Source organism: Macaca mulatta, chromosome 5 (genome assembly GCF_049350105.2).
Source record: "Macaca mulatta isolate MMU2019108-1 chromosome 5, T2T-MMU8v2.0, whole genome shotgun sequence".
NCBI lineage: Eukaryota > Metazoa > Chordata > Mammalia > Primates > Cercopithecidae > Macaca > Macaca mulatta.
The window spans coordinates 149,201,035-149,223,973 of NC_133410.1; the positions used below are offsets into that span (position 1 = coordinate 149,201,035).

Here is a 22,939-nt window from a genome sequence, read left to right on the forward strand (position 1 = left end):
TAAGTCACTGGTCAAGCTGGCCAAGAAAAAGAGAGTGAAGACACAATTTCTCAATATCAGGAATGCAACAAGGGACATCACTACTGATCTCACGGATGTTAAAAAGATAATAAGAGAATAGTACAGACAACACTATGTCCATAAGTTCAACAATTTAGGTAAAATGAACCAATTATTTCAAAGAGCCAATCCACCACAATTCACTTAAGAAAGATACCTAAGTTGGGGCTGAGCACCGTGGTTCACGCCTGTAACCCTAGCACTTTGGGAGGCTGAGGCGGGTGGATCATGAGGTCAGGAGATCGAGACCATCTTGGCTAACACGGTGAAACCCCGTCTCTACTAAAAATACAAAAAATTAGCTGGGCACGGTGGCGGGTGCCTGTAGTCCCAGCTACTTGGGAGACTGAGGCAGGAGAATGGCGTGAACCCAGGAGGTGGAGCTTGCAGTGAGCCAAGATTGCGCCACTGCACTCCAGCCTGGGCAACAGAGCAAGAATCTGTCTCTAAAAAAAAAAAAAAAAAAAAAAAAAAAGAAAGATACCTAACCTGAATATTCCAATACTTATTAAAGAAATTGAAACTATAGTTTTAAAACTTCTAAAAAGGAAACTCCTAGTGTAGATGGTTTCACTGGTAAAATCTACAAAACACTTAAGCAAGAAATAATCCCGATTTTACATAATATCTTCCAGAATATAGAACATTTATGAATTCATCTGGTGAGGTCAGCATTATTCCAGGACTCAAACCAGCTTGCACATGGCCAAGAAAAGAAAACTATAGCCCAAGATACCTCATGAAAATAAATGTAAAAAATGCTCAACAAAATATTAGCAAATCAAATCTTGCAATATATTAAAAGGATAGTATATAACCAATTGGGGTTTGTCTCAGATTCCAGGAAAGAAACTCTCGCTTAAATTTTAAAAAATCAATGTAATTCATTATATTATATACATTCATCTCAATAGAAACAAAAAATCAATGAAATTCAACATCCATTCATGATAAAAGTCTCAGAAAACTAGGAATAGAAGAGAACTTTCTTAACTTTATGTAGGAAAGCTATGAAAAACCTACAACTAACATCATACTTAAGAGTAAAATACTGAATGTTTTACCCTCCAAAACTGGGAATAAAGCAAGGATGTCCTCTCTGACTATCCCTAATCAACACCAGACTGGAAGTCATAGCCAGTGAAGTAAGCCAAGAAAAACAAATAAACAGCATACAGCTTTGAAAGGAAAAAGATAAGACTGTCTTTAATTGAAGACAACATGGTTATCAATGTAGACAATTCCAAAAATATACAAAACACTCCGAGAACTCATAAGTACATTTAAAAGGGTCAATATACAAAAACCAATCATATTCCTTATCACGCGCGTCCGTGTAGAGAGACCACCAACAGGCTTTGTGTGAGCAACAAAGCTGTTTATTTCACCTGGGTGCAAGTGGGCTGAGTCTGAAAAGAGAGTCAGCAAAGGGTGGTGGGATTATCATTAGTTCTTATAGGTTTTGGGATAGGCGGTGGAGTTAGGAGCAATGTTTTGCCGGCAGGGGGTGGATCTCACAAAGTACATTCTCAAAGGTGGGGAGAATTACAAAGAAACTTCTTAAGGGTGCGGGAGATTACAAAGAGCCTTCTTAAGGGTGGGGGAGATTACAAAGTACATTGATCAGTTAGGGTGGGGCAGAAACAAATCACAATGGTGGAATGTCATCAGTTAAGGCTATTTTCACTTCTTTTGTGGATCTTCAGTTGCTTCAGGCCATCTGGATGTATACGTGCAGGTCACAGGGGATCTGATGGGTTGGGCTCAGAGGCCTGACATTCCTATATTCCAGACGTGAATAATTGTCATTTGATATTAAGAAACAAGATCATTTACAATTGCACTGAAAAAGTTAAGTACTTAGGTATAAGCCTATTAAAACATGTGCATGGTCTGTATGTTGAAAACGACCCTGATGAAAGATATTAAAGAAAAATCTAAACACATTGACAGACATACTGTGTTCATGATTTGGAAGCATTAATATTGTTAAGAGGCCGGTTCTCCCAGTCTGATCTGTAGATTCCATGAAATCTCAATCAGAATCCAGTAAGCTTTTTATAGATGACGACAAGCTAATTTTTAAACTTATATAGAAAGGCAAAGGACCTAGAATAGCCAAAGCATGCTGAAAAAGAAAAAAAAAGTTGGAGGATTCACACTCTAGGATTTCAAGACTTATTCAAAAGCTATACTAATCAAGACAGTATTGAATTAGCTAAAGGACAGACACATGGAGCAGGGGAACAAAAAAGAGAATTCATAAATAGATCCACAGAAATATTGTCAGCTGATTTTTAACAAAGCTACCAAGACAATGCAATGGACATAGGATAGTTTTAAAAAAAAAATGATGCCAGAATAGTCCATTTGCAATAATGAATCTCCCTGTACCTTAAACAAAAATTAACTAAAAATAGATAATAAACCTAAATGCAAAACATAAAACTATAAAATGTCTAAAAGAAAACATAGAAAATTTGTGTGATCTTGGGTTTGGCAGTGGGTTGTTAGATACAACAATAAAAGCACAATCCATAAAAGAAAAAAACTGATACATTTGACTTTATCAAAATTTAAATCTTTGCTGTGCCAAAGATGCAGTTGAGAAAATAAAAAGACTGGCACGGAGACAAGGCACAGACTGGGAAAAAAGTTGCAAATCACATATTTGACAAAGACTTGTTTCCAGAGTGTATATATAATATGTCTATATATATATATACACACACACATATATATATATACACACACAATGACATCTTAAAACTCAGCAATAATAAAGAAACAACCCAATCTTATAAATGGGCAAAATATCTGAACAGATATTTCTTTAAGAAGATATCAGTGGCAAATAAATATAAAAGAGGTGTTCAGCATCATTTGTTATCAGAAAATGTAAATGAAAACCATAATGTGATAGCACTACGTACCTATCTGAATTGCTAGAATAGAGAAAAACCTGGCAGTATGGTGAGATGCAAAGCAACAGGAACTCTCATTCACTGCTGTTGAGCATACTAAATAAATAGCACAACCAGGTTGGAAGACAATTTGGAAATTTCTTATAAAGTTAAACATATACTTCCCACGTGATCCAGAAATCCCAGTCCAAGGCATTTATCCAAATGAGTTGAAAACTTATGTTCATACAAAAACTCATATAAAAATGTGTATAACGACTTTATTCCCAGTCATTCTAAACCGGAAACAGCTGTGATGTCCTTCAGTAGGTAATGGAATAATGAACTGTGATATATCCATACAGTGGGCTATTACTCAACAATAAAAATGAATGCATTATCGATTTACACAACAACACGGACCTTAAATGTATTCTGTAAGTGAAACAAGCCAGACCCAAAAGGCTACATATTGTATGATTACATTTTTATGACATCATGTAAAAGGCACAACTATAGGGATAGAAAACAGGTCAGTGGTTCAGTGGTTAGCAGGGTTGAGGGAAAGGGGAGAGGTTTTCTACAAAGGGACTGGATGAGGAGTAATTTTTAGCGTGATGAAACTGTTCTATACATTACTTGGGCAGGTGCATACATGGCTCTATGCATTTTCAAACCCCATAGAACAGTAGTCTACAAAGAGTGAACTTTACTGTATGCAAATTGAAAAAAAAAAAAATCAATGAGGATGTTTGGGGGAGATCCCAACAGGAAACACAGAAAAAAGTTATTTGTTGAGCAGTAACTTTTAAAGAGCGCCAAAGAGTTAAACAAAACAAAACAAAAAAACAAAACAGCAATAAATATAGTGTCTTGATTTCAAAGAAGTTCTTCACTTGTGTCCACTGCGGTGAATTCTGTCAGTGTGAGCTCCTGAAAAGCAAGGCCTGTGTTTGTCTCCCTCTGTAGGCCCATGCTTTACAGTACAGCATTTCTCAAATGAGTTATATGCAGACCCCCTTACACTGTTAAGGAGAAAAAAACCTCCCATGGACTTCTAATGCTAAAGTCTTTTATCATCTTGTTTTAAGCATATGTTTAAACATACAAATATATAAATGCTTGTGTTTACAATTCTTATACACCTAGGAGACCATAACAAAATTATGAATTGGACACAAAGAACTGTAGCCCCAATAAAGCTCAATCTGATAACATTACATGGGTGAAACTCAATCACTGCTCACAGTGTGACTCTGCTCCTGAGGCCTGTGTCCATTCTTGGAAGTGGGCAGCCGTGATGACTGTTGGGACTCAAATGTTTCTGCCTTTATTCTCTCTTCTAATGATTACACAAGCATCATTTTCACAGCATACCCTGATATTGTATAGGATGGCTTGAAGAAGTTGAAAATCACTTCCCATATCAGCACCATCATAACTACTACTAGACCTTGTTATGATTTTCTTGTTCCCACCTGCATCTAACCTGTGGTAAACAAAATTTAGTTTATGTTAAATTTGGCCGTCTAAGGAGGGTTAAGTGTGAAGTCATCACAGTGTTGCTGATGAACAGAATTTACCTCTGTTCAAAGAGCAAAGACTCTGTGCTTATGTGGGAAGGCTCTGCTCTCTTTGTCCTCAGTCTTTGCCTGCTTTAGCAAATTCTGATAGGAGGAAGATGCAAACACCACTCTCAGGTGGGATTTCAAAATCCTGCACCACCACACTGATCTGTTTTGGACTGTTTGGAGCTCTCTAAGGTTACAATAATTCTTTCTACTATGCTTTCGGTACTGAAAAATAAATCACTTATTAGTGGACAATTCAACCAGCAATTTAAATAGAAATATTTTGAAAAACATGCTTGACACATAGCCAGACATAGTGGCACATGCCTGTAGTCCTAGCTACTTCGGAGGTGGGGGCTTGATCCCAGGAGGTAAAGGGCAGCTTGGATAACATAGCAAGACAAAACATTTGTTTTGTTCGAAATGCTTGACAACTAATTATGTTGATTACCTATGATTTAGTGAAATTCATGCTGTAACAATGAACAGTCAAGTGTTCGCTCTGGAGTAATCCAATGCTTTGCTGTATTCCATATGAAAATAAAACATGCCTTTGAATTTTTACAAGGGTGCAGCCAGCTTTTGTTTGAATCTGTGAGATGGCAAGTTGGGGCTGGACTAGGACCATGTCAGGGAAAGAAACTGCTTGGCATGTTTTTCTCTGTGGTGCTGAGCATTGCTGCTTGTTGGGCAGCTCAAAGGACAAGATATTCAAAGATCTCCCTGCCGGCAGGTGCCTCCAACGCCACACTTGAGAAGTGGACATGCATGAGCCACGTCCTGGCAGCCACACTCACCAGCCACATAGTCCTTGGGGACATCACCAGACTCCTCGTGCCTCTGCTTCCTCACCAGTAATGGAAGAACAGTGGTGATGAGTTTTAAATGAGAAGATGCAGGGAACATGCTGAGAAGAAAGCTTAGCACACAGGACATGCTCTATCATGTTAGCTCTTCTTACTGACACACTTAACACATTGGATTACAGTCACCCATCTCCTATTTTTGCTTTAAACCTAGCTGGTCTATTAGTTCTTGAGGAGCAGGGACCACAACTTATTCCTCTCTGAATCCACAGTCCTGAGCATACAACATTCAATTGATGTGTTTTGAACTGAAGAAAGGGAATAGAATTGGAAAATTGTTCAAAAAAGAGCAAATTGATGAACACAACCAAGCAAGGGACAAAAATGAGTAATTTTCACTACAGAGTGTAGGATAGTAATATTTATGTGCCACCTTCGAGTCAACCTCTGTGCCCAACATTTTTTCATCTCAATGCGTTTAACAAATTATGCCTCACAGTTTCTTTGGGTACACTACTGGCAGCAATTCTGTAATTACAAGTTGTTTTTCTGCTGCAAAATTGACCTGAATGCTAATAAGCAACATCAACTAAAAAAATTATTACCCTGAAGTTCTGGAAATGGTTTTGATCTGGGTGTTGGATACATATTATGTATCTGTACTCTTATAATTTGCACACTTTATTGTTTGTATGTTATACCTCAATTAAACATTTTTAAAAGCCCTTTGCCTATCAAGAGTGATTCCATCTGACACATGTCTACAAGATTGTCACTGCCACCCTGGCTATCCCTTCCTTTGGCACCTCCCAACCTACTGCTCCCAAAAATGTCCTGTATCTACTTAGCTTGTAATCACAGGAAATCTCCTGTATGCACTTTGAATAGCAAAGCCCTCAAGGCTTCAAAAAGTTGAAGCTTTTACAGAACTAGGAAAAAATCCTAAAATTCATATGGAACCAAAAAGAGCCCACAGAGCCAAAGTAAGACTAATCAAAAAGAACTAATCTTAAGGCATCACATTACCTGACTTCAAACTATACTATAAGGCCACAGTCACCGGAACAGCATGGTATTGGTATAAAAATAGGCACATAGATGAGTGGAACAGAATAGAGAACCCAGAAATAAACCCAAATACTTACAGCCAACTGATCTTTGACAAAGCAAACAAAAACATAAATTGGGAAAAGGACACCCTATTCAATAAATCGTGCTGGGATAATTGGCACATGTTGGAGAATGAAACTGGATCCTCGTCTCTCACCTCATACAAAAATCAACTCAAGATGGCTCAAAGACTTAAATCTAAGACCTGAAACCATAAAGATTCTAGAAGATAACATTGTAGAAACCCTTTTAGATATTGGCTTAGAGAAAGACTTGATGACCAAGAACCCAAAAGCAAATGCAAAAAACACAAAAATAAATAGATGGGACTTAATTAAACTAAAAAACTTCTGCACAGCCAAAGAAATAAGCAGAAGAGTTAACAGACAACTCATAGAGTGGGAGAAAATATTTGCAAACTATACATCTGACAAAGGACTAATTCAAAATTGACAAAGAACTCAAACCAATCAGCAAGAAAAAAACAAACAATCCTATCAAAAAGTGGGCCAAGGACATGAATAGACTATTCTCAAAAGAATATATATAAATGGCCAACAAGCATGTGGAAAAATGCTTAATATCACTAATTATCAGGGAAATGCAAATCAAAACCACAATGTGATACCACCTCACTCCTGCAAGAATGGCCGTAATCAAAAAATGAAAAAATAATAGATGTTGGCATGGATGTGGTGAGAAGGAAAACTTTTACACTGCTGGTGGGAATGTAAACTAGTACAGCCACTGTGGAAAACAGTGTGGAGTTTCCTTAAAGAGCTAAAAGTAGACCTACCATTTGATCCAGCAATCACGCTACTACTACGTATCTACCCAGAGGAAAAGAAGTCATTATGCAAAAATGATACTTGCACATGCATGTTTATAGCAGCACAATTTGCAATTGCAAAAATATGGAACCAGCCCAAATGCCCATCAGTCAATGAGTGGATAAAGAAAGTGTGATACTTTCTTTTTACTCAGCCATAAAAAGAAATAATGGCATTTGCAGCAACCTGTATGGAATTGGAGAATACTATTCTAAGTGAAGTAACTCAGGAATGGAAAACCAAACATCCTATGTTCTCACTCATATGTAGGAGCTAAGCTATGAAGATACAAAGGCATAAGAATGATACGTTGGACTTTGCGGACTTGGGAGAAAGACTATACTTTGTGTACAGTGTACACTGCTGCGGTGCTGGGTGCACTAAAATCTCAGAAATCACCACCAAAGAACTTATTCATGTAATCAAACACCACTTGTTTCCCCAAAGACCTACTGAAATAAAAAAAAATTAAAAATTAAAAAGCAAAAACAAAATGCTGAAGCTTTTTGTTAAAGAGCACTTAAAATTAATGTTCCCATAATTTATCCACCAGAGGGAGCCAACAAAGCCACAATAATAGGAACATACTGACCTTAGTGAGCTACAAATCAAGATTTTCAGACAAGGGCTGCAGAGTTTAGACATAAGCAAGTATCAATTGCTTGGTTCAAGGAAGGCATGTGAAATTTTATTGAAGTCAGATTTAATTCATGGCTTTGTTTTCTCAATAGTAGACATGTTTCAATAGTAAGAGTCAAATGACTTTGAAAGTTTTAACACTAATAAATGCCTTGTAAGGATATAGACATGAGAGTAAGAATAGCTCACCTTTAAAAAACACTTTACAGATTCTGAATAATTTTCAGTTGGAAAGTTGAGTGCTGGCAGTTCTCCTCGTTAACACAAGGATTTAATTGATAAATACAGTTCGTACCCGTTGGGATAAAAAAACAGCTTTTATCGCATCAATGCAGTGTATGGCTGGTATATATGCAAATTAGGAAAAGGCACACCTGGGAGGTTTAGGGCATGGTTTGGTGAGCAGAGCATGGGATGGATTTCAGACTCCACTTTCCCTTATCGGGCAGCTCTGTGCAAGGCTAATATCCGTATGTGGCAGCCCTCAAGTCTGGGCAGTGGTGGCTCCAAGGGGATGTTTGGGAGAGTTTTTAATCCTTCCTCTCTCCAATTCTTTGATAAGGACAATAGCATTTTCTTAATTAATATAAAATGCATCTCCAAGACTAGTTGCCCACCTGTCCTCTTCCAATCAGAATGTTGACCCAGGTTCTTCCTGCAGAAAAATTCTGGATTCACCACTGAACTATGAAAATAAGCATTCTCCATCCTGTTCTCCTCTGCTTCCAATCCACCCTGCTGGAAAAGAGTTGCTCATAGTTCCCAAGTGGCCTTTTGCTTTAGAGTTTCCATTTCCTGATCACTCCCCACTTCCTTATTTTTGTAGCCACTATCTTCATCAGATTTTCTGGCTGGTTTAAACATCTTACATGGGATCATCCCTCGTCCTTACCTTGTTTGATCTGACCACTTAACACTGTTGATCACTCTGTCGTTTGGAGATAATTTCCTCATTTGGCTTTCAGAACATGGGTCTTGTGCTTCTCCCCCTTCCATATTGGCTGCTGCTTCTCAGTCTCCTGGTTTCATTCCTCCTCGTCTTTCTGATTTCTAAGTGTGGACAGCTACAAGGAAAAGGTGTCTACACCTTTGCCTAGATGATCTCATCTGTCCTGTGACTTTACACACCTTCACAGCTCTCAAGTTTATATCTCCCCTAGCTTCTGTCCTAAACTCCAGACTTATCTTCACCTGCTCACTGAACATTTCCATTTGGATGTTGTATTATCTCTTCTCACACTGCTTAAAGAAACATCTGAGACTGGGTAATTTCTAAAGAACAGAGGTTTAATTGGCTCACAGTTTCACAGGCTGTACAGGAAGCATGGCAGCATGTACTCTTGGGACGGCCTCAGGGAGCTTTTAGTCATGGTGGAAGGCAAAGCTGGAGCAAGCATCTTACATGGCAGGAGCAGGAGGAAGAGAGAGATAGGAGAGGTGCCACACACTTTAAAATGACTAGATCTCATGAGAACTCTTATCATGAGAACAGCACTAGAGGGATGGTGCTAAACCATTAGAAACCACCCCCACGATCCAACCACCTCCTACCAGGCTCCACATCCAGCACTGGGGATTACATTTCAACATGAGATTTGGGTGGGGACACAGATCCAAACCATATCAGGTGTTTAAAGGCATCTCATACTAGACATGCCCAAAATCAAACTCTTAAGTTTCTCCTTCCATGTGTTTTTCTCATAGTCTTTCTCACCTGAGCTAATGATACCTCCCTTTTTAGTTGCTCCTGCCAAAAACTCTGGAGTCATCTTTTTTTTTTTGAGAGGGAGTCTTGCTCTATCACCCAGGCTGGAGTGCAATGGCATGATCTCAGCTCGCTGCAACCTCTGCCTCCTGGGTTCAAGCTATTCTCCTGCCTCAGCCTCCCTAGTAGCTGGGACTACCAGCACGTGCCACCACACCTAGCTAATTTTTGTATTTTTAGTAGAGACAGGTTTTCACCATGTTGGCCAAGATGGTCTTGATCTCTTGACCTGTTGATCTGCCTGCCTCGGCCTCCCAAAGTGCTGGGATTACAGGCATAAGCCACCGTGCCTGGCCTGGAGTCATCTTTGACTGATCTTTGTCTTACTCTCCACATTGGCAAACGCCTTTGGATCCAGATTCGAAATATGCCCAGAATTTGACTACTTCATACCACCTCAACAGTGGCCACTCAGGTCCAGATCACAGCACCATCTCTTGCCTGGATTACTGCAATAGTCTTCTAACCTCACTTCCCTGACTCTGCCTTCTCCCACCCCTCACCCTTTAACCGGTGTCTATTTTCTTCACTACAGATCAGAGTGATCCTGCTATAACCAGAAGTCAGATCATGCCTCTCCTCTGCATAACATATCCCATCTCACAGATTGAAACCCAAGGAACTTAAAAGGTCCTGTGAGGCTCTACATGGTCAGTCCCTGATATATTTCCAAACAGCACTCAATCCTCCCTATTATAACACCTTATTTGGGCATGCCAAGCCTGCTCATGCCACCTCAAGGTCTTTGCACTTGCTAATCTCTCTGCCAGTGTTCTTCCTTCAGACGTCCTCGGGCTGGCTCCTTCAACTCCTTTAGTCTCTGCTCCAATGTCATTTCATCAGCTAGGCCTTCCTGACACGGTATATAAAATAACACCCACACTCCTGTTACTCTCTGTGTGCCTTACCCTGCAATGTTTTTCTTCATAGCACTTCTCTCCTCTCCATTGGATGTGTGTGTGTTTAGGTATACATACATGTGGTATATATATTTGTATACAGATATAGTGTATATATTTGAATACAAATGTAGTATATATATTTGTGTATGTATGTCTATCTGTTTAATCATTGTCTGTCTTCTCTGCCAAAAATGTAAACTCTGTGATTAAAGTAGTTTCTTTCATTTATGTTATAACCTCAGTGCCTGGAACAATGCCTAGCACATAAATAATTGTTGAACAAATGTTGAATGAATCTAGGTAACTTACATACTGACTAAAAGTTACATACAATGTGTAAAATAAAATGTGTTAAGCTTTGCCTTAAAATTTTCTGTGTTGCCCAAGCAGAACTGGGCATCTTGGAAGGCATTTAAAGAAATACAGTGTTTACCCTGAAAGCACAGTGGATGCCACATGAATATTTGATGAATGGTGGAATGAAATCTGACATCTTGTTGCTGGAGTAGATGGCCTAAAGATAATTGGATAAAACAGGAAGCTACAAATCCACATAATTTAACCCCTTGTTGTTATGTTGAATTACAAAACATTATATATACTGCATTTTATTTTTACCAATTGCTGCCAAATTCACTTACTATTATTGTTAGTATTTTTAAGAGAAAGCGTTTTGCTCTGTCACCAATACTGGAGTGCAGTGGTCATAGCTCACTGCAGCCTTGAATTCCTGGGTTCAAGTGATCCCCCTGTGAGTAGCTGGGACTACAGGCATGCCACCATGCCCCGTTAATTAAAAAAATCTTTTGTGTAGAGATAGTGTGTCACTGTGTTTCCCAGACTGGTCTCCAACTCCTAGGCTTAAGCAATCCTCCTGCCTTGGTGTGTGCTACCATGCCCAGCCAAATTATATTATTAAACAGAATGTTTATGCATTATCTGCCTACCTAAATAAGCATATTATGAATGTCATGCTTCATTATTGCTGATGCTGAAGAATCCAGACTGATGTCTTATAAGAGAATATCCATCAGTAAAGTCAAGAATTGTGTTTCTATTTATCACTTTATTGCCAAAGCTAATTGCATATGTAAAGATTGTTATCTTGATGTGAGCTGTTAGCATATTAAAGTATATTTACTAAAATTGAATCCATAATTTAAATACACTTGTGAAAATAAAAAGGTAAATTCATTTAAAACAGAATATAATTAAGGGAAAATTTTAATTAAAAAAACACACTAATAGCGAAACTGTTTTTTTTTCCTAATTTTTATTTTATTGTGGTAGCAGCGCTTAACATGAAGTCTACCGTCTGAACAAATTTGTAAGTGTACAGTACCATATTGTTAACTACAGGCACAATTTTATGCAGCCGTTCTCTAGGACTTATTCATCTTGCATAACTATAACTTTTTACCACAAAGCTACAGTAATCAAAACAGTGTGGCACTGGCATAAAGGTAGATGTATAGCCCAATGGACTAGAAATGAGATTCCAGAAGTAAACATCTATGGCCAATTGACTTACAACAAGAATACTAAGACAATTAAATGTGATAAAAATACAAATTTTCTTCAACAAATAGATTTGGGGCAACTGGATATCCAAATGTAAAAGAATGAAGCTGCATCCCTACCTCTCACTCCTATATAAAAATTAATGCAAAAGAAATCAATAGCCTAAGTATAGGAGCTAAAACTATACAACTACTAGAAGACAACAAAAGGGAAAATATTCACCATGGATAATTTAAATCCACAGATAATTCTCTACCTCAGTTAAATGTGAGCCTCTTTTCCATTATAACTTTTGCTCAGTGAATATGGGGATGGCAGCAATGCTGACTAACTTTTCTTTTCTTTTATTTTTAGATGGATAGTCTCGCTCTGTCGCCTAGGCTGGAGTGCAGTGGTGAGATCTCAGCTCACTGCAACCTCTGCCTCCTGGGTTCAAGCAATTCTCCTGCCTCAGCCTCCCGAGTAGCTGGGATTACAGGTGTGCGCCACTATGCCTGGCTAATTTTTTGTATTTTTTTTAGTAGAGACAGGGTTCCACCATGCTGGCCAGGCTGGTCTCGAACTCCTGACCTTGTGATCCACCCATCTCAGCTTCCCAAAGTGCTGGGATTACAGGCGTGAGCCACCACGCCGAGCCGAGTTTTCTTTCTTTTCATTCCCTTGTCCATTAGGATAGACACTTCATAAGAAATATCCTTGAAGAATATCAGAAAGAAGGTAAAGAATCAAGTGCTTAGTCAATCCTAACAAAACATAAAGTTGGCCATAAGTAATAAAAATAAAGCAAAATATATGCATTAAACCAAATATACCCTTTGGTTTATAAATTCTTTTACTAAGTCGATTAACCCTTCTCTTGCATCCTCTCCCTCATGTGATAATTTTATTATGAGTAGATAATGCAATGGTTAAGAGCAGACCCTACAGCTGTAGGGCATGAAGTCCAATCTTAGCTCTACTGCTTGCTTAGCTGCATGACATTTTGTCGCTTTTTAAACTCTCTACATGCCTCAGTTCCCTCATCTTTAAAATGGGAATAATATTAGTGCCTACCCATAGGACTGTCGTCTAGCACATAGTAGGCATTTTAAAAGTGTGTGCCATTATTTGTAGGACTGACAGAAAATGCATCAGCCACGAGAAGAATTTTTATGCTTCCTAAAATACTGGTCCATGATTATACACAGAGTTGCTAGAAAAAATAGCTCATTTGGTTGCCTTGAGTCTGTGCCTTGTAGACCTCCAACTACAGGGAGTGTAACTGATCAAGGACCTCAGCTACTGTGCGCTGAAATCTGTAACTACATTTGCACAGAGGTCTCACTTTCTGCCAGCTGCTCCCAGCCAGTAACTAAGTGCTGCATGAAAACTAAGGGAGGCCATTTCTGAGAGACATGGGACTCCTCTTATGGTCAACTTTGGCTCAAGTATTCTTTGACATCCTTGTCAAAATTTCTTTATTCTGAAGATCAAGCTGGACCTTCCATTCCACTTTGTTTTCACTCCAGGTCAGACGTGCATCATGGTCTAATGTCCCTCCAACCTTTCTGCCTCCCTCCCTATTTTATCTCATCCTTTTAATCCCATCTTGGTGTCTGATTCTTAGAGGACTTGAACTAATACAATCTAGCATTCAAACCTCTCTTAGATATGACATCCTATTTTCCACTGTATCTCCCACCTCTTATTTACCTGTATCTTATACTCTTGGTTTCTGGATGTGCCCAAAGCCTTCCTGTCTCTGAGCTTTTGCCCACACTCCTTCACTGAGAAAGCACTCACTACCTGGCCATTTTTGCCTGTTGAATCCCACTTTTCATCGATCATGCATCTCAAATGTCCCCTTCTCTAAGCCTTTCAAGGTCCTGTCAGCTGCGTATATTTTTTCCCTTCTGTAAACCTCCAGCATTCTTGTTTTTGAACTCTTTTATAAGCTTATTAATAGCAAATAAATAAACCTCTGACTTTGAACCTCCAAAGTGCTCAGTTTATATAGAATAGGCACTCAGTATATGCAGAATATAATTGAAAAATTAAGGGGAAGTCTATTCTAGTGAACTTAATTTTTAACATTCAGGATTTCCAACAGCTCACATCCATTCTGCTTGATATAGTAACAATGAACTTGCCTGAATTAAAAAAAAATTCTATGTATCAAAGCACTTAGTGAAGAATGTAGCATGTAGTAACAATTTTACTATCTGCTTAAAGTGCTTAAATAGGCACTCAGTATATGCAGAATATAATTGAAAAATTAAGGGGAAGTCTATTCTAGTGAACTTAATTTTTAACATTCAGGATTTCCAACAGCTCACATCCGTTCTGCTTGATATAGTAACAATGAACTTGCCTGAATTAAAAAAAAATTCTATGTATCAAAGCACTTAGTGAAGAATGTAGCATGTAGTAACAATTTTACTATCTGCTTAAAGTGCTTCATCAAATTTGGCTATTTTTTTACCCAAAGGATTGATTATTTGAAATTCTAAAATAGTGTTGCTTTGTGTCTGTATACGAATGTGAACTAGGTCACCTGGATAAATAGTTGTAAAGAAATACTTCCTCCTCGAATGGCGTAAACCCGGGAGGCGGAGCTTGCAGTGAGCTGAGATCCGGCCACTGCACTCCAGCCTGGGCGACAAAGTGAGACTCCGTCTCAAAAAAAAAAAAAAAAAAAAAAAAAGAAATACTTCCTCCTCAAACAAAGGGTCCCTGCCTAAGGGCTAGAGAAGCCAACATCTCTCCTCTTGGGCTCAACTCCAGAAACACAAAAGGGAGACCTTGTTGTTTCAATGAACTTTTAGAGGAGGAGGTGTCTGAACAGTAATATGAGAGAGTACTGATGAGCTCAATATATAATCTTATTTCTTCATATATGCCATATAGAGAATCTTATTTCTTTATGTATGTACCAGACAGTTTCTATTTAATCCTCACAACAGACTTATCCTCATATTACAGGTAGAACATTGAGGCTCTGAGGGGTTGTGACTTACCCCCAGGTCATGCTGTGGTCATTGATACATCCTTAAGAAATTTATCATGGGTATCCAAAAGATATGCTAATCATATAAAGTCAATTTCTTCCCTCAACCTTCTCCTTACGCTTTTTGGGCAATTTCCTTGCGCAATTCAGCCTAAGGAAACTTGAAGGCAGGGTTTGGCATCTAGCCAGAGTACAGCAGCCGTGCCAGCACAGCAGCCTCCGGTCAAGGGTTGTAAGTCTTTAACTTGGGTCTCCTACCACTTCCGGTTAAGAATGCAACACTCAGATAAGAACTTCTCAGGTGGAAAGCAGGAAGAGGGTGGATAGTGCAAGGTTCAGATAGCACCTGCTTGGACGTTCACTGATTAATGATTTAACAAGGGCGGTCACATGGGACAACTGCTGCTTTTCTCAGCCCTCATTTTTCTTACTAACAGGTCTGAAAATTGAACAAGATGGACGGGTCCAGGAAAGAGGAGGAGGAAGACAGCACGTTCACCAACATTTCTCTTGCAGATGATATAGGTAAGGAAGAAATGGATAAATTCTCAAACACACAATTCTGCAACTACTCAGTTTTTTAAAAATATAACTTTTATTATTTTCAGTATAATGATAAAGCATACTCATTTTAGAAAACTTGAAAAATATAGTTACGAAAACAGGTTTTAATTAAGAGCTGTTTTCCTTTTCCTTTTAAATTAAGTGATAATTTTAAAGTTCCTGTCATCATATAACATGTACTTTTTAAAATAAATAAAAACATAAAATATTTATTTCCTAAAAGTTCAGGAAACATGACCTCAAAGTTGTTATGAAAACAACCTATAATATCGCCATGTTTTGTTCAATTACAGTCAGTTTCTTTTCTATCTTGTAAAATAATTGCATAATTTCTGAAAAATGAACTAGACTATACTACAATTAGCATTTGGGATTATTGCAGAAAATATTTGATTTTTAAGGCTAAAGTTTGCTGAATTCAACAAGAGAGAAGGAACCACGTGGGAGAGCAGTTCTACAATGCTGATGGAAAGGATAACCATGGTTCATTCAACATCTTGGAAAAAATAGACAGTGCTGAATTGCACAATGTTAACTGGACGGAAACACTTCAAACCTATAAGCACCCAAGTCCTTGGGGGTGTGCGGTGGGTGTGTGTGTGTGTGTGATGGTGGTTGTTTTCTATCCAAGTTCCTTTAGCACAATCATAGTATGAAGCCAGCAAGACTGCAGCTAAGCAATGGGGGTTACTAATTTTGATTAACAGAGAGCAAGAGCATGAATATTTAACATCAATTGCTCTTTCATACAGCCATGCTTCTCCACTTTCTCCCTAAATGCTTTGATTCAAAAAGCGTCTTTCTAAAGTGCAGCCAGACAATTAACACAAACCACCAGCCGGAGCTAAGCTTCCCTCCTGGCACTGCATAAACATGCTGGGGTCTTTGGAAATCAAAGAGGAGTATTTTCAGTCTTTATAAGGGAAGGAAAGGTACAAGGTACTGGGCTGTTGAAGAAATGGGATACCGCTGTCCTTAACATGCTCCCACCAGGGTGTTTTAGAAAACAGACAGAGCTGCAGAAGGCAGTGAAGGAAACAAAGACAGGGGGAAACCCATGTTTCTTAGCTTTGGGAGGTGAGATGAGCATGCGCATGGGGAGCCCTATATGCTGTGGGAAGATGCGGTTCATGTAGAAAGCTTGCTTGCTTGGAATGTGACTCAGCCCAGAATTTTTTCTGGGTGTGCTGAGCCTGAAAGTGGGGACTGTTGGTGGTGCTGGGCCTTTTTACAGCGACTCTCTGACACACCCCATCACACCCCTTCAACTCTCCCCTCCATGTCTCATCTTCTGCCACTTTCACACTTCCAGTGGAGGAAAGAGCAAGAGGACAGGGAATTTAAGTTCAGGTGTCCAGTACACTGTTGGCACTGGTTTTGAGAGGGACTCCATAGGAGCTTATTGCTAATGGAGCATGGGTGTGTGGGCATGGGCACTGAAGAACTAGGAAAGAGTGAGCAATGCTGTCTGGTTGGTAGTGAGAGTGCCGGCAACCACACGAGAGGACCAATGTCTCCTTGCTCCCAATTGCCACTCCTTCTCCTTTGTTAGACCGAGTCAAAAAATCTCAGTGCACAAAAGGCCTTTGGAGCTGGTCCAGCATAATAACCAGTGGTGGACTCAGGAATTAGTGCTAATTTCTGCTGTTTCCATATTTCAAAATGGTAAATGGAAATTGTTCATATATTTGTGACGAAAATGTGCCAGTTAATCAAAACACCATGTTTCTTTGGCTTTTGGAGATAATTTTATTCATTTGACATGGTAACACTGGTTCGCCCTTGTTAATAAAACGTTCTTGGGCTTTGATAACTAAAAATAGGAAAACAAATTATTATTAAAAAATGGAGCTTGTTTAGCAGACATCATTCATTCAAATTGTGGAATCCTTGCAAAAGTAGAGCATTAAAAAGGTATTGCTTATATTAAAAGAAAGTTTAACCCAGTTTCTTACTTTTCTTTTTATAATATACACATATGCATACATATGTGTACACATACATGTGAACATATACATGTGAACATATACATACATATATATATATATATGTAAGGGAGGCCCAGAGAGTCTAAGTGCCTTGCCCAAGAGCACAGAGCCAATAAGAGGCAGAACCAGACTACCTAGAAAGGAAGGATTTCTTAAACTCCTATGTTCAATAAATTCAGAGAGTCAATATTAAATGCAATGGTTTCAATACATTTGCTGGATTCCAGATACAATGCTACGTCCTTTTAACATCTTATTTAATCCTTACAGCATCATCGTGATATTATGGTTCTATTTTACAGATGATAAAACTGTAGCTCATATTTTTTTAGCAACTTGTTTAAGGCCTCTCCAGGAAATGATAGAGCCAAAATCCCAATCCAAGTCTCCTATGGTTGTGGACATTCCATCTGAGCACCCTTCTCATCTTACAGTTTCTGCATGGATATTGAGTGGAGGTGGCAGTGTTTGTTCATGCTGGGCTTTTTGGTAGTTTGTTGGAGCTGGATACCAGAGAAAACCTGGCACCTTTTCGTGAACTCTAAAAGCTGTAAGGATTTCAGGCCCTAATGGGTTGGCCTTGGTGATTATCCAGAAAGACATCGGCTACTGGATGCCAGCCGAGCGTGGTATTGGAAGCTGCTGGATACGGAGGCTCTCACACAAGGACCGATCATTTCTAATTCTGAATAGAAAGGCCTCGAGTCTCCGGCACTGATCCCCGTGTGACTGGTCAGACCCGTCACTGTCTCCTCTTACCCCCATCGCCTCCCCCTTATACTGCTTCTTTTCTTATTCAGAGGAAGGCGAGAAAAGGCAAGAGAAAGGAGAAGGAAGTTTTTACTAACTCTTGAAAAGGTTTGTTTGGGGAAAGGATTGAAGGCATTAGTCAAACTTTCGTTTACTTTGAATTTTATTTATTTAAGTAATTCTACTTCCTGATAGTATGGAGCAGTGAGAACAGGCAATGCCAGTAGTTATTCAAGTCACAAACCAGTTGTGCTTCATAAATTTATTTGTATGTGAGTTATACGGATTTCAGAACAAATGTCCCCAAAGACACATTACAAATGATAGGATTCCAGACCAGTCCATGCTGTCTAACCGCATGGCTCCCAGACTGTGTGCCAAGATGCTCTAGGGCACCGCAGCAAACTCACAAGGGTTCCATGAGGGCATCTCAACCTCTGTCAGACACTGAGAGGACTACTGGCTGATGGTCATTCATTGTTTCACACTAGACTGAGCTACGTATCTTTCAATGACATCATCTCTTTCAATGCTGGGTTGGCTGCAACTGCCGTGATAAAAAGCAAGTTCTGTATGAAAGTCAGTTGTAGAACAGGGAGTAAGAGTGGCAGTTTGAGAAGGCTGGAGAAGTTATGCAGTGCCCAACGGGTGCACACATCCCATAAGTAAGTGTGTTCCTTTAAGAATGAAATAAAAATATATCTTCTTTCAATTTGGGTATAGTAATTTTTTTAATGCCTACTAGGTTTTTAAGACATAACAATGTTAATAAGATGTTTGAATCTAAACACTTAATATATGGAACTGTTTGGTGTTTCTCTTGGCTTTGGAGCACTATGAAAAAATTACTGAGACACTAAGGGCACCATAAACCAAAAGATAGTTTAGGAATCTCTGGTCTCAACTGTACTGTAGCTGAACTGGCCCAACTGCTGGGACCTTAGAGGTGGGAGCCATACAGTGCAGGACAAAAGACATTGGAAGGCATTGATCTCTCCTTCCTTCCTATGCTTCCGCTCCCCTGGCTTTGATGCCACCGCACGGCTCAGGTTCCTCTTCAGCCTCTTTCATCTTTCATCTCAGGCTCCTTTGGGAACCTGTGTCCTCCAGCGTTTCCCCAAGACTGTCCTTGGCTACTGTTCTCTCTCTGGACACACTCTCTGGATGATCCTATCTACTCCTAGTTCCAGTCTCACCACCCGTTGCTGTATCCCAGTGACTCTAAAACAGAAATTGCAAATTCAAACACCTTCAGGGCCAGGCAATGTGTATGTGGAAAAGAGGCAATGGTATATCATCATTTTTTTCACTACTTTTCTAAAACAAGCTATTAACATTTCAATTCTGTTTTTAGTTTATCAAATTTTTCATCATGCATCTTTTACATATACCAGACACTGCTCTTACTATGGTTTATTTCACAATGGCATCTCAAGGTTAATTCTTTCAAGGACATACTTTGTTTGCATGTTAAATTTATGGGAACATTCTTCATTTCTCACTATTTTCCTTAGAAGGCACAGTCCTCTTGGACTAGATTTCATTTTCTACTTCTTTCTTATTTACTAAATACAAAAAAAATTTGTATATGTTTATGGTTTATGGTGTACTATATATATATAATGTAGTGGAATGGCTATATATACATATTTTATATATATATACATATATGCAGTGGAATGTCTAAATCAAGCTAATGAACGTATAATTTACCTCACATAGTTATTTTTTTAGTGGTGAGAACACTTAAAATCTACTCTCTTTGAAATATTTAAGTATACAATATATTGTTTTTAACTATAGTTGCCATGATGTACGAAAGATCTCTTAAATTTATTCATCTTGTCAAATTGAAATTTTGTATCCTTTGGCCAACATCTCCACAATATCCTCACCATCCAACCTCTGATAATCATTATTGTACTCTCTGCTTCCATGAGTTCGACTTTTTTACATTCCACATAGAAGTGAGATCACATAGTATTTGTCTTTCTGTGCCTGGCTAAATAATGTCTTCCAGGTTCATCTATGTTGTTACAAATGGCAAGATCTCCTTCTTTTTTAAGGCTGAATTCTTCCACTGTATGTATCACATTTTCTTTATTCATCTGTCGACAGGCATTTAGGTTGTTTCCGTATCTTGGCTATTGTGAATTATGCTGCAATGAATATGAGCATGCAGACACATTTTCAATATTCTCATTTCAAGTCCTTTGGATATATACCCAGTAGTGGGACTGCTGGATCATATGGCAGTTCTAGTTTTAATGTGTTGAGGAACCTCCACACTTTTCTATAGTAGCTGTACTAATGTACATTCCCACCAACAGTGTGCAAAGATTCCCTTTTCTCCACATCCTGGCCAACTCTTGTTATCTTTCATCACTTTGATAATAGACATCCTAACAGTTGGGAGATGTTATCTATTGTGGTTTTAATTTGCATTTCTCTGATGATTAGTGGTATTGAGCTCATTTTCATATACCCATTGGCCATTTGTATGTCTTCTTTTGAGAAACATCTATTTAGGCTCATTACCCATTTTTAAATTGGGATATTTGTTTTCTTGCATTTTCCACTTTTGACTGAAGTAAGGGAACAACATAGTTTACTTTCCTCTTAACTCTGCAGTAAGAAAACAACAGAGCAATTGTGATGATAGAATGACAACCAACACTGAGCCTTGGGTCCAGCCAGGAGGGTTGAGGGTTGAGGCTCCCTGGAGAGCATGTGCCCGGCTCAAAAGGCAGAGCCGCTTTCTGTTTCTGGTTCACTATTGTCATGGAGGGACAGAAATGCAAATAAGTGGAAACTTTAAGAGACACTGGATATTTCATTTTTTTGTACAATTTCCTGGTTTTTCCATGTTTTTCACCTAATCCTAATTTTAAAAACAATAGCACAGAGATCCAAACAAAGCACATCTGCAGGACAGATGTGACTGCAGAGGAAAACTATTTTCAGACTTCTGTTCTCGTATCTTATCACTTGTCTTCACCTCTCTTCTGAGTTTCTGATTCATAATCCACTTGCTTGCCTAGGTATCTCCCAGGGGTCAAATAAACTTATCCTCTCCCCCCAGTCTATTCCCACTCCTATATTCATAATTTTAATTAATGGCCCCACCATCCACCTAGTAACAAAAGCTAGAAATCATATGTCCTTCCTTCTTTCCCACAATCTGATCAATTGACGATTCTTGTTTATTTGACCTTGGAAATATTTCTGAAATAAATCTGGCCTTCTCCATCCCTGCCACCACCTCCCTCACCAGGTCCTTATTACCCCCAACATAAACCACAGCACCCACCTCCCAGTGGTTTATCTTATTTCAAATTTTATCCCTTCAAATCTACCCTTCACATTGGCCACATCACCACCTTTGCCTCTAGGGAACAGCCAATGCCTCGCAGCCCCTGAAGGATGAAGTCCGATTCACTGAGCATAGCATTGAAGCACCTGGCTCTCCCTATCTTTTCAGTGCCATTTCCTGCCACACCATTTGAGCTCAGTAGGAGACACTTAATGTTCCCTCTACACAGTGCCTAGTTCACGCCTCTGGACGCTGTGCTGCTTCTCACTTGGTCTGGAATAACACTACCCACCTTACTCTTTGTCTGGCCAATTCCTACTCCCCCTTTCAGACCCCACTCAGGCAATGCCTCTCCAGGAAGCTTTCCCTGGTCTTCCCAGTTAGATTTCCTTTCTCCTTTCTGAGAACCCCTAACTTATCTCCATCTGCATTTTTTTTTCATAGCATATGAACAGACAATTCAACAGACTGCGAGCTTCTAAAACACAGCCTGGGTTTTCAAATACCTGTATTCCCAGCACCTAGCACAAATTGAATGGGTTAACATCTTTTGATTAAAGAATTCTGATGGAAGTTGTGTGTGTTGGGATAAGTGCCGGTTTAGGCAGGTCAGCCCCTGGCTGAGAGTTGACTTCTAGGGTTGGCTTTCCTAAATGGTCTCTACTTTTTAGAGCTTCTTTTCTATCCACACTTCTGGGTAAGTTTAGTTCTGTTTTCAGAACGCATTTATTGAGCACCTACTGTCATATGCCAGGTAGTAGGCAGGACCTGGTTATTTGAAGAATTGGCACAGGGGAGTGTGGCAGGAAGGGCTTGAACTTTGAAGTCAGGAATGCCTGGATTTGAATCTGTTAGACTTTGTACAAGCTATCTACTATCCCTGAGCCTCCATTCCCTCAGCTGCAAAATGATCATAAGAATAAGTCTCAGAATTGTTTTGAAGATTAAATGAGATAATAAAGGTGGTGTCTTGAACTAGCCTGGCATAAAGTGAGTACTCAGTACATTTTCCTTCCTCCGCTGCCCATTTCAAGGAGCTCACACAAAAGTTTCTTAAAAGGCTCTGAGATCTGGGCCAGGCACAGTGGCTCATGCCTGTAATCCCAGCACTTTGGGAGGCTGAGGCTGGCAGATCGCCTGAGGTCAGGAGTTCGAGACCAGATGGCCAACATGGTGAAACCCTGTCTCTACTAAAAATACAAAAAAAAAAAAAAAAAAAAAAAAAAAATTA

The 22,939-nt window shown here is 39.1% G+C and overlaps 1 protein-coding gene across 1 annotated transcript in view; it reads left to right on the forward strand.

Annotated features, from left to right (window-relative positions):
- The first annotated feature begins 15,370 nt into the window (after positions 1-15,370).
- Positions 15,371-22,939, forward strand: part of SCOC (short coiled-coil protein) — a 44,708-nt gene continuing 37,139 nt past the window's right edge. Inside the window, exon 1 of the mRNA XM_001089419.4 lies at positions 15,371-15,618. Within this exon, the coding sequence (XP_001089419.1) occupies positions 15,549-15,618 (70 nt within the window). The 5' untranslated portion in view covers positions 15,371-15,548. The remainder of the gene's footprint in view (positions 15,619-22,939) is intronic.